Below are 11613 nucleotides of genomic sequence, written 5' to 3' on the forward strand. Positions count from 1 at the left end.
ACAGTGACTAATAGGCTTTTTTGCAATATTAATTTTATAGCAATTTTTCGAAGTAGAACAAAACGTTGAGCTTTTGTGAAAGAAATAAAATTTTAAATAATATTTATGTAATGCATATTCAATAGAAAAATAACTTATTTCATCAATTTGAATACATTTATTAGTTTGATAATTTTGAATAAAGATGGCGTCAGTGATAGGAATAGACCTTTCGAATAAAATTTTCGAAATGTCAATTGGTTGTGGAATATATTTCACATGATTGTTCAATATTATATTGTAATACAAAGAAAAGGATACAGAGAAAAGAAAACTTTGTTTTAAACATATTTTCAACATGGATTTAATTAAAGAAAATGAAAATATACTACTAGTGTGGGATTCTTCGTTTGATTTGGAAAATTCTGACATTGATGCAGAAGCTCTGAAATCCAAATATGACGCTACTATAAAATTCGAGAATGTTCTACGATTAAACATAAGTAAATGATTACATCTCTTCATTGAAACAGAAAATCATTTCAAAAATAAATTTTCGAATGAATTTTAATATTTTAGGTTCGTACAAGGATTCAACATTTACATTAATCATATTAAAAGTGAAGGAATGCTTGGACATACCATTATTAGCAACTTTATTAAAACTACTGAAACCAAGTGGACGTTTTGCTGTAACACCTCATAATAATCCAAACGATTTAATCGAGAGTTTGAAATTGGCGGGATTCGTTAATATCAGCACTACAGAAAATGGTATTTCGTTATATATTTCTTAAATAGTGCCATTTAGATTGAATATTTTCAACAAATTTTCATTGTTTGTATGAACTTTTTAGATGTTGTAGCCGAAAAACCAAAATACGAAGTAGGTTCGGCAGCGAAATTGTCATTTGGTAAAAAAGAAACCTCAACCAATAAAGCAGCAAATGTTTGGAAACTAACTGATGAAGACAATGACCTGATCAATGAAAATGATTTGCTTGATGAAATAGACAAAGTTAAACCCGATCCAACAAATTTAAAAGGTATTGTCTATAAATTTTGTTTTTATATTTTATAAGTTTATCCTGAAAAGAGGAAACATTATTTTAAGTGTGCGGAACAACCGGTAAACGAAAGGCATGCAAAGATTGTTCATGTGGTCTAGCAGAAGAATTAGCAGTTGAAGGTTCATCCCCAGGTAAAAAAGACCTAGCAAAATCATCATGTGGAAGTGTAAGTAAATAGCATGTATTTAACTGTATATTTTCATATGTAGATTTAACATTTGCATTTTTTCATCATAGTGTTATTTAGGTGATGCTTTTCGGTGTGCAACCTGTCCATATCTCGGTATGCCCGCTTTCAAACCTGGAGAAAAAGTGCAATTGTTGCAAAATTTTGATGACCTATGAATTGGACAAAAAATGATATTATACAAAATAAAACACAATTGTCATTATATTATCATAAATAAATTCAGATTTTTTCTTTAGTATTTATACAAAAAGGTTTTTTATTTAATTCTAATTTTTCTCGAGTGTCAACTTATTAAAATTTTCATTTATTTGCGTATCGATATTGCTGTGGAACATGTCGCTGTCGTATATAACTCTCACAATTAATGAGCATGATGGACAAGTTGCAACCTACAAACATATAGATCAGATGTCGAAGAAATCATTCCACATGCTTTTAAAAAAACATACCTCTTCACCAGCAATTAAGTCTTCTTTTGAAATTTCAAAGCGATCACCACACGGACAAGGATAATGATAGATTTCCAGATCTTCGTCATACTCGAAATCTTAAATAAAAACATACCTATTTAGAAAAACATACAGTTTAGATAAAACATACCTACCTTCGATTTCGATTTCGTCATGAAAAACGCTCATTACTAAGAATTTTTTTTCTGAATCAATAATAACAACATTATATTAAAAATGCACGTTTGACAAACATGTTTGACACATGTTTTTCCAATGACGTATATGTGAACGTGGACAACTTCAGATGATTAGATTTTTTATACATTTAAATATGGTCGTTTTCTCAACAGTCAAATTCACAACGCACAAACACAAAACATACAAATAAGAAACAACGCCACTTTGCAAACGTGAAAGCACATTTAGTCACAGAGTAAAGTGAAATAAACTTTTTTAATTGCACAACACTAGATAGATCTTAGTATGTTTTTTTATTAATTATTATTTTTATTACGGACTTGTTTTTTTTTTATTATAGTAAAGAAAATATGGGAAATAATGCAACGAAAACATCCACGACAGTGTTGAAAATTGACACAGATGGAAATGAGATAAATATGATGCAAAATATATTAATCGATCCTCGATCGCCAGACGTTAATAGAACACCTTTGGTGAGTATTTTGGGAATGAAATCCATAGAGCAAACACCAACAACACGTAAAACGTCATTGAACACATCGAATGAAAGGAAACTGTTAGATCCCCGTGAGTTATGAAAATATTCGTTTTGCACATTCTTTCTTGAATTCATTATAATATAAAATTTGATTCACCCAAGGTTCACCGAGCAAATTTATACCACGAACACCCTTGGCAACATCTTTGGATGGCACTGGAATCGAAAATAGTATTGGAAAATACTCGTTGGAATACAGCGGTTACATTGAAGAAGCAAGTTGTCGTAATTTCAATGAACGTTTGGCAAACATCACGTTTGACGACTCATATACTGAAGCAAATGATGCATCAAAAATTGCAGCGATAAAAACCAATGAAACTATCAATTTATCAATTTCACATGCAGCCGATGCTATTTATGATAATGATGATGGTGTGAATGAGCAATTAAGATCAACAGAATCAATGAAACGTTGCCAAAATACACCAATGGCTTTACCATCAGAGCCAACAAGTCGATTCGATGTTAACGTTTACACAGACGTTGAAAATATTTCGCCGGTTATAAATACAACTCAGCACAATAAACTCAATACTCTATCTGCATTCAGTAGTACACCAATATCAATATTAAATAACCAACAAAAATCGATGTCAGCTAAGAAACTTGCAACGACAAACAAAGATATTTGCATCGATAATGGAACACCCGGCAAGCGAATGGTAAAAACTAAAGAGCCGCGCACACCCTTCGGCTGTTTGCAAAATCAACAGTTGATTCAAAAGGACCATGAGAATTCTACACCAAAATCCAAAACATCAGTCATTTCAAAACGTACAAAAAAAACACGAATAATAAATCAAATTATTTGTGATTGATTAGTTGACCATAATAAGTGAATTGTTTTGTGTTTTTTTTGTATTTGTCATCGTTTTTAGCAAGATTTTCATTTTCTAGTTTTTTTAAATTTTGATTTCAGTGTGTGTAATAAAAATATCCGTTTGCATTTTACATGAGTTTATTAGTTACAATATACAATTTAATCAGGTACAATAGCAAAATAAAGTTGGTTGTTTTTTTTTCTTCTTTAAGTAAACATGCACAATTATTTAACAAATTATAAAAAAAGAAGTTTTCGTTTGTCAATGTTTTTATATATACACGGTACCATCGAACTTTGGATAAATGGAATAAAATCTTTATCAATGAAGACATTTGAAAAAAATATATTGTTTATTTTTTTCATTCTGTATGATAATACTATGAGCGCGCATAAGAATATTCATTAGGATTACATTACACTCGATAATTTTTCAAATACATTTGGTCTTAGAATATCTCTTTTCCGAGGCAGAGTACCGGTGCTTGTAATAGGTAACGGATCAGAACATCCTAATCCTACCAACATTTCGACTAATGTTTTCGTCGAATCGAACGAATTTAATCCATTTATTTCATTTGTCGGTTGTGTTGAAGCTAACGAAAGTGCGGCTCTCGCATATGAGAGACATGTTCTACCATCGTGATCTACCTGATGAACGTCAGCATGATTCCAAATCAGCAATTGTACTAAAGGTAGATTTCCCATAGCTGAAGCAAGATGTATTGCACGCCGTAAGTCACACTCGCTCACAGTTGAATTTACGTCAGCTTCACCAATATGTAAAAGTGTTATGATGACTGATCGTATATCAGATCTAATAAAATATAAAATTTGTTCAAGTATTTAGATGTTCAATCAATGTATTTAATTATAAAAATATATATTTTTCCTTAGGAGCATGGGGCCTTCAAATAAGGATTCCAATCATTCACAGAACAGTTATGTTTTTCAGACAAATCGGTGATTAGTCGATTGTATCATACATTATGATTTTTGCCAAAAACCTTTTGACGCTGGGTTACGTGTCTGTACCCATATCTTCGTCGTGCACACACACGGGACTGACTGCTTAGCGTGCCATCCGAAGCACGGTGAACACAGTAACTTATGACTACATACGATGTTCACCCATTCAAACACTGACCACAGCTTATGCAGTTTAACTTCAGTGATCGAATAGTGACGTAGTAGTGGCTGTAACCTCACTTATTATACTAGAGTACATATAGTTTTCAATAAAAGTTACCTCACTACAGCTTCAATTAGTAGTCTTCCACTTGGAATTGAATGATCGATGTCCGGTACAAATTCTTTCGCTTCATATTTTCGCCGAATCCATGATTCTTTTTCTTCACGTATTGATTGTGGATTGGGCTTTACGAAATTTCTCGTATTTGCTTCATATACTGAATTTGACAGCGCATTGCCAATGGAAAGCATTACGCTTAAGTGAGGTATTTCAATTGTATCTAAATCAAGTGATCGAACCTTTGAAATGTGTGAACCAAGATTTCGGTGGATACCACTACACTCAATGCAAATTAAAATGCCCAAACTAAGAGAAAAAAAAATGATATTTCGCATAAAAATTTGGACAAAAATTATTAAAATGAATGAATGAGTACATACTTTAAGCTTGCCCATTCAGGCGTTATTGCATCACAGTCAGCACAAAATCCGTTACCAGAAACTTGTTCTTTGATAATTTGTATTGTTGCCAAATTGGATGTTTGTGGCTTAGATTTGCTAGAAATATTCGACTGTAATGTCTTAAAAATTTCATGTTCTATCACTTGAACCTGAGAGGAATCATCGGAAAGAAAATGAAAGTAAATGAAAATAATGGAATTTAAACAACAATAGGAAAAATGAAAATAATTTAAATTGAACAATAACCCATTCATCACGCTCCTCGCAGCTAGCAGCTTCGAAATGCCATTGTTTTCCTGGCGAAACAATGATAAATTCATAGGAGTCAGCGTCTGTTGAAAGAAATACTTATATTGTTTAGAAAAACATTTGAAAAAACATCCTTCTTAGTTTACAATAAATAAATTATTATTAATAAATTTAATTTGATATTACCATCTACTTCGCCGCTTTTAAGACCACTACTTTTCATTCGACGATGTCTCTTTTTCGTATTGGATGAATTAGACGATTGACTTTCATTATGTTTGCTATTATTTGCATTTTCTATAGATAAAAAGGTTTGCGAATTGCTATTGCTCAGAACAACTCCCTCATCACCACTGTGTGTATGACTATTTGTTTTTCCAATTGAATCACGCAATGAATCAAAAGCGCCCAGTGATAATTTTTCATTCGTTTTACGATCCTTTGGAAGTGTTAAACCAGCAATACTGTCTGAAATTGCACTATTAGTTGCCTTCCAATAAAAGTTAACCGATGAACTAAGGGTGCTATTTGTTAAGATGGATTTCGATCCACGAGGTTTTTGACCGGGCAATTTAACACATACACAATTTAGTGCAATCTCTTTGCCATGTATATCATCCATATAATCGTGTAAAGATCCATGATAAGTTAGTCTGCCAATGTCTGTCAATGTTACATATTTTTTTTTCCATTCTTTGTTAAGTGTATTACTGCTTCGCTTATACAGATAGCCTTGTTTAATTGGGATTGCTCTTCCAACACCAAGTGCCTCAAGTTCACTTAATTTCGCTTCTGATTTTTTTGATGAAGGTATAAATAAATTCGATCGTCTTCGATTGGATTTTCGAGATGTAGTCGGTGTGGACGATGGCGTCGGAAGATCTTTGATATCTTTTGCATTGTTATTAGATATTTGAAGTGAATTTAAGGCAGCAACTGGAGCACTCATTCGATCACAAGATTGTTGCGGTTTCGTCATATTCCAATTCTTGCTAGGAGATGCACTACTTCGTAGCGGAATATGATGGCTTGAAGCTGATAATGCATGATATCGATGTGGCAATGTAAAATTACTATTTATTTGAAAATTTGTGTCGCTTGCCGCTGTATTCATAGATAATAAGCTACTTTGAATACTTTTAACAAAGTCTTTGGATGGGCTTGATACTAAATTATGTTCATTATTTTGAAAATATTGTTGTTGTGGTAACGAATTCATAGAACTACTCACACCTCCGCCTGCTTGAGGTGTTGTCGGTCTTGAATTTTGCGAACGGTATCGAAGGATTTTTTGACATGCTAAAGTAAATTTTCCAAATTAGTTTGCTTAATCTCATTTACGTGTAAAAAAAATGTTTACCATCCTGAAAAACAGTTTCTACATTCAAGCCGTAAGTTGCACAGGTCTCATAGTAAGAGCATCGTTTCAAGTCATTGGCCAATTTTCGAGCACGAGCTTCATCAATTATACGTGGATTCTTTTCATTTATTGAATCTAGAAGTGAAAAATTTATTCAAGACCTTAATAATCATATAAAATATATATATTTATCAGCTATACTCATATACCAAAAGTAAATTTAATAAATATATAAATCATTTACTATACATAAGTGTAATCATTAGTTTCAGCTTACCTTGTGTTCCTACCAATAAAATAGGAATCTCACAGCTGTTTCTAAAGTGTGACATTTTCGTATAGAAATTGTAAATTGCATTGAAACTAGCCTCATTTTCCAAACTAAATACAAAAATAACAGCATCCACCCAAGCAGAAAACTGAATTTCTGGTAATCCACCCTCATCTGAAAAAAAAAAATGAAATAAAATAGAATTGTATAAATTATTGGAATAAAATTTGATGGAAAATGTTACCTCGTATTAAAAGCAAATGGCTCTGATTATCAATGAAAATTTCCTTTTTAAATCGACCTCCTTCTGGTGATTCTTCTTGCATATAACTACCTATTTATTTTATTTAAAAAAAATAATCGGTCAATATCGTATGTGTTACTCCAAATGAAAATTATATATACTATCTTTTGAAGAACCATTTTAAAAATCTCTTCTGCAGAACAACTACCTGTTAAGTATCGATGTACCAACGCAGATTTCCCTGAATTTATGGATCCGACAATTCCTAAACGGAGCTCTGGCACAGATCGAGATAATGTCCACTCTTGACTATTTACAAATGAATCTAACAAGTCAACAGTTTTTTGTGTTAAAATTAATGTACATGTGAAATTAATGTAATCATACCTTCAATACAGACGACATGGTCACGAACTTGTTGTGCAATTTGTTGATCAGGAACGAGTTCAATTAAATCATAAATAGCATATATGGATGGATGAACACTTTCAAATCGTTGAATTTCTTGACGTATAGCCAGGGGATTGTTTAAGAACTGAAAGTTATTACGTGAACTGCTCATTTTCAACTTTTTTTGAAACTAAAGCCAATTTATTGACACCAGTAAATATACCATAGAAGTTTTTTGTTTTGTTTTTTTTAGCACTATAACTTTTGCATAAAATTTCACTAATTTAATTTATTATTATTACTAAAAAGGTGGTAACAAATGAAGCCCAATATGAAATGACTTGCGATACATTTTCCAAAGAATAAAAAAAAATGTTTGTTTTTTAATGTTTTTTTTTATATTGACGTGGGTTTGCAAAATGCCAAGTACACTTTTTGCCGTGTGCTTTAAATTGCTTGATATGTAATTTGATGAATACATGTATTATTCATTCATGGCAATAAGTATTTTGTCTGGATATGACTCATAATACAATATTGAAATTTTTTAAACAAATAATGATTTGGTATTGAGTTAGATTGTAAAATAATAAATTAATTTAAATAATATTATATGGCATACAATGAATTGTTTTTCAAACTTATTTGAAGAAAAGAAATATTACGTATGTTTATCACACAGAAGCATTCACAAAACTAAGCAAATACGAAAGCCATATATCAAGTGCTACCAATCGTAAAAATAAGTTTTGTTTATATGAAGTTTGACATTGAATCAACAAAGAGACATCTGGTGCATTTCGAATTGAATTATATGACTTATGTGCATAGAAACATATTTTGTTTATTTGATTTGAAATGTTTTTTTTTTTCATGATCAAAATGGTCTTATTTTGAAGAAATTCAGATCCTTGTATGTGGAAATCGTCAATTATTAGCTGGTGAAATTTTTTGTTCAAGTTTTTCAAAATATATGTGCTAATTTCGGAATGATGATACAATTGTTCAGTTGTTCGCCGTTTTTCTGGTCTCTCTCTTTTGAAGTTATTTCAATTTTGAATGATTATTAGTAAAACACTATTTATTTCAGAGATTTAAACTGATAATTGAATTACTTATCCATTAGGGTGTAGCATTTTTCAAACATTTTAACGGCGAGGGTAATAACCATCCCTGATCATGAATCAGGCGGTTTTTTGTGAAAAAAATATAAACTGAGATGTCACGGTCAACGGCGAAGTATCGAAAATGGGAAAAATTAGGATTTTTTTTTTAATTTTCGTGAAAGGCATAAAGATACACTATACTTTTATCATTGTTTATATTTATGCTTAAATCATAAAAACTGGACCCAAATAACATATTCTAGTAGAAAAATTCAAAAATGATGTACTACAAAGCTGTTGAGAATGATGAAAGAATTCGCCTACCCTACCCTTAGGGGGTGATAACCCCTCAACCCATGATTGTTTTTAAAGAAAACGTAAAAATTCGGATTTTCAGTCTCAAAATACTTCAAAAATGCTTTTCATCTCTCTATTCATCACTTTTTGTTCAAATGACACGAAGTTGATTTTTCACTTTCGAATTGATTCAAGGGTTTCATTAAAACTCGGACTGTACAGATTTTGTTTCGTTTTTGTTTATTGTCCACATGTGTACGGTTATTACATATCTTTCACTAGAAAACTGAATTTGAATTTAGGTTTGAAATACAAATAATTTTCGACGCACTTTTCATACAAAAATTACTAAAAATTTGAATTTTTTTAGGAAAGCCATGCCTGTATGATATCGGACATAAAAAAAACGGTTGATTCATGTTTTTTGACCCCGAAAACATCTAGAAAACATGTTTGTTAATTTTTCGACCGATTCCAATACTTTACCTTACACACTAGGTGAGTGCGGAAAAGTAAAACAGCGCACCAAACGGACGTTTTCGTTTTTCATTTGTCGCAGGCTTTTTCGAAAAAATGGTGGGTAGCGACTTTGCCCCAACTTCCCCTACGATTCTTATAGAATTTAAGCAGTACCTGTTGAAAAATTAATGCGTTACCAATGGTAGAATAGTAGTTTTTAAGTTTTACTCGCAATATGAATCATGGAAGCCGCGGACATACGTGAAAGTAGCCTCAATAAAAGAATTCCTAGAAGAATTCAAATTTAGATACAATAAATACAATAATTTGGAACGTTGAGATAAAAGTATTTTTTAAAAAATATGTTCAATAAATGAAGAAAAAGTGCAATGTGTATATTGTTATGTATTTGCGTTGATTTCAGACAATGAAATGAAAAAAAAAAACAATGACCTACACAAGGTGCACAATGATGAGAAAAAGTCATGACTTAAACTACACTGTCGCGTTGAATGGCAAATAATTATGAAAGAAAAAATTACATGCAAACGATAACCCACCCGCAAAAGTACACAACTTATAACAAACCTTGGAGCTCTTAAACTTATGTCAAATGTATTATTCTTAGTTTAGCAGCGAACATTACACGCACGTAATTTTTATTACAAAGTGCTAGTGAATTGTGTCGAATAACTCAGAACAAATCAGAAGCAATACTTGTTATTTTATAGGGAAGAAAAATTAAGCAAAAATAATGGGAAATACATATATTATTGCAATATATATATTATTTTTAAAGACTAATTCTGTGTTCAAAACAAGTGCTTTGCCACAATTAGATATACCTTCAAATGGTTTGAATTATAACAAGAGCTTAAGAGCGATCAACGATCCAAGAGTTTTTTTAACAAATGGTCATTCAGGAAAAGCTGCTGGTGATACAATAATTGATAGTGATCCATCGAACGAAATCGGAAGTGATGACACTTTGCGCTATGACAGAGACCGTTCGCATCGCTTTGGTCCACCATACACAGAAGACAATGATCAGCGCTATTATAGCTATAGTAACGATAATTCACGTTATAACAATAGAAATTTGAATGGAAAAAATGAGGATGTCGATGATGATGATAAATACTACTCTCAACCAAGATCACCATATTACATAAGTGAAAAACAACGAAATCGTTATGGATATCGTGACTATTCCACAGTGGGTGAATACTATAACTTTGTTCGAAACCCATCAATAATTGTTGATATTTTTCTTGTGTATATATTTTAGTTCAATGGAAATTATAATTATAAGAATGACGGTTATAATTCAAACGACGGCCGAAATCCATATGTCAATCGGAATCAATACGAAAATAGGAATCCATATGATGATAGAAATTCGTACGATGATCGTTATATTAACAATCCAACATATGATGATTACAGCGATCGCAATAGATATTCAAATGGAGACTATGATCAAAATCGTTTGGATCTGGAGCGCAGGAATCGTATTGAAGACGCGAATTTGAAGCGTATACTTGATGATGTTGATAAATTATCTTCAAATGAGTGCTCTCTTAATGTTGCTGCACAGTGGAATTTCGAAACTGACGTGAATGAAGCAACACAACAAGAATCAGTTAGTTTGATATCGGATATTTTTTTATAACTAAATTATAGAATATTAGTGTCAATTTATACACTTGATTATCAAAACCTAACCGCAACATTCTTAAATCAATCTTTCTCATGGCATATAGTAAACCTATTAGTTCAATTCGAAATATTTTATAATATGCGCAGGTTTTATGTGTCACTATAGTGTCTAAAATGCTAATTCCATACTTTCAATTTTTATTGTGGGAAAACAACTACTAGTATGTATTTCGCAAAAATTATTTGAACAATGAGTTTTGAACTTCATTTATACGTATCTTATTCACTTGTAGTTGAAGCAAGTAATAAGCATTATGGGAAGACTAGAAAAACTTTATCGCAAACTGTAAAATTGAATGTAACGACTTATTTTTTTATAGATTTTGGCACAGCAGAGATATTCTTATTATCAAAGAGAACTTTGGGAAAAAATACAAACCATTGATAAGAGTCGAATATACGACGACAAATTGTATCGTCAAGTTCGATTTATGTCGATTATTGGTCCAAACGCTCTCCCACCGGATCAATTTGATCGTGTAAGTTAATTAAATCATAACTTGATTCTATATGACGGCCTAAGAAGAAAACAATAACATACAGAATATTCTGCAAAAAGACGAATACAAATTTATGTGAGCAAAAACCAAATATACAAACAGACAGCGCAAA

General features: G+C 31.5%; 5 protein-coding genes across 6 annotated transcripts; 3 read left to right on the forward strand and 2 right to left on the reverse strand.

Annotated features, from left to right (window-relative positions):
* Positions 1–263: 263 nt before the first annotated feature.
* Positions 264–1457, forward strand: LOC116346320 (anamorsin homolog). The gene is made up of 5 exons (XM_031776295.1): positions 264–482; positions 559–753; positions 837–1025; positions 1094–1215; positions 1287–1457. The coding sequence occupies exons 1-5, from the start codon at positions 338–340 to the stop codon at positions 1392–1394; spliced, it is 759 nt and encodes a 252-aa protein (XP_031632155.1). The 5' UTR covers positions 264–337; the 3' UTR covers positions 1395–1457.
* A 2-nt stretch (positions 1458–1459) lies between these two features.
* Positions 1460–1956, reverse strand: LOC116346321 (DPH3 homolog). Its single transcript, XM_031776296.1, has 3 exons — positions 1844–1956; positions 1689–1786; positions 1460–1628 (listed from the first exon to the last, which is right to left on the reverse strand). The coding sequence occupies exons 1-3, from the start codon at positions 1875–1877 to the stop codon at positions 1506–1508; spliced, it is 255 nt and encodes an 84-aa protein (XP_031632156.1). The 5' UTR covers positions 1878–1956; the 3' UTR covers positions 1460–1505.
* Positions 1957–1997: 41 nt separating this feature from the next.
* LOC116346319 lies at positions 1998–3432 on the forward strand. Of its 2 annotated transcripts, none has more exons than XM_031776293.1 (3): positions 1998–2124; positions 2230–2459; positions 2533–3430. In XM_031776293.1, exons 2-3 carry the CDS (start codon positions 2240–2242, stop codon positions 3249–3251), a joined length of 939 nt encoding a protein of 312 aa, XP_031632153.1. In that variant the 5' UTR covers positions 1998–2124; positions 2230–2239; the 3' UTR covers positions 3252–3430. The 2 variants fall into 2 exon arrangements, with proteins under 2 accessions (XP_031632153.1, XP_031632154.1); XM_031776294.1 differs by having other exon boundaries at positions 2060–2172; positions 2533–3432.
* A 147-nt stretch (positions 3433–3579) lies between these two features.
* LOC116346318 (centaurin-gamma-1A) lies at positions 3580–8082 on the reverse strand. The gene is made up of 10 exons (XM_031776291.1): positions 7418–8082; positions 7239–7355; positions 7031–7120; positions 6793–6960; positions 6516–6650; positions 5342–6454; positions 5153–5238; positions 4886–5055; positions 4503–4811; positions 3580–4070 (listed from the first exon to the last, which is right to left on the reverse strand). Exons 1-10 carry the CDS (start codon positions 7590–7592, stop codon positions 3665–3667), a joined length of 2769 nt encoding a protein of 922 aa, XP_031632151.1. The 5' UTR covers positions 7593–8082; the 3' UTR covers positions 3580–3664.
* Positions 8083–9411: 1329 nt separating this feature from the next.
* Positions 9412–11489, forward strand: LOC116346460 (homeobox protein 2-like). Its single transcript, XM_031776531.1, has 3 exons — positions 9412–10498; positions 10571–10924; positions 11322–11489. The coding sequence occupies exons 1-3, from the start codon at positions 10037–10039 to the stop codon at positions 11487–11489; spliced, it is 984 nt and encodes a 327-aa protein (XP_031632391.1). The 5' UTR covers positions 9412–10036.
* The last annotated feature ends 124 nt before the right edge of the window (positions 11490–11613 follow it).

The sequence above is a fragment of the Contarinia nasturtii genome, unplaced genomic scaffold (genome assembly GCF_009176525.2).
Source record: "Contarinia nasturtii isolate CC-2019 unplaced genomic scaffold, AAFC_CNas_1.1 Cnas_scaffold_1500, whole genome shotgun sequence".
Lineage (NCBI taxonomy): Eukaryota > Metazoa > Arthropoda > Insecta > Diptera > Cecidomyiidae > Contarinia > Contarinia nasturtii.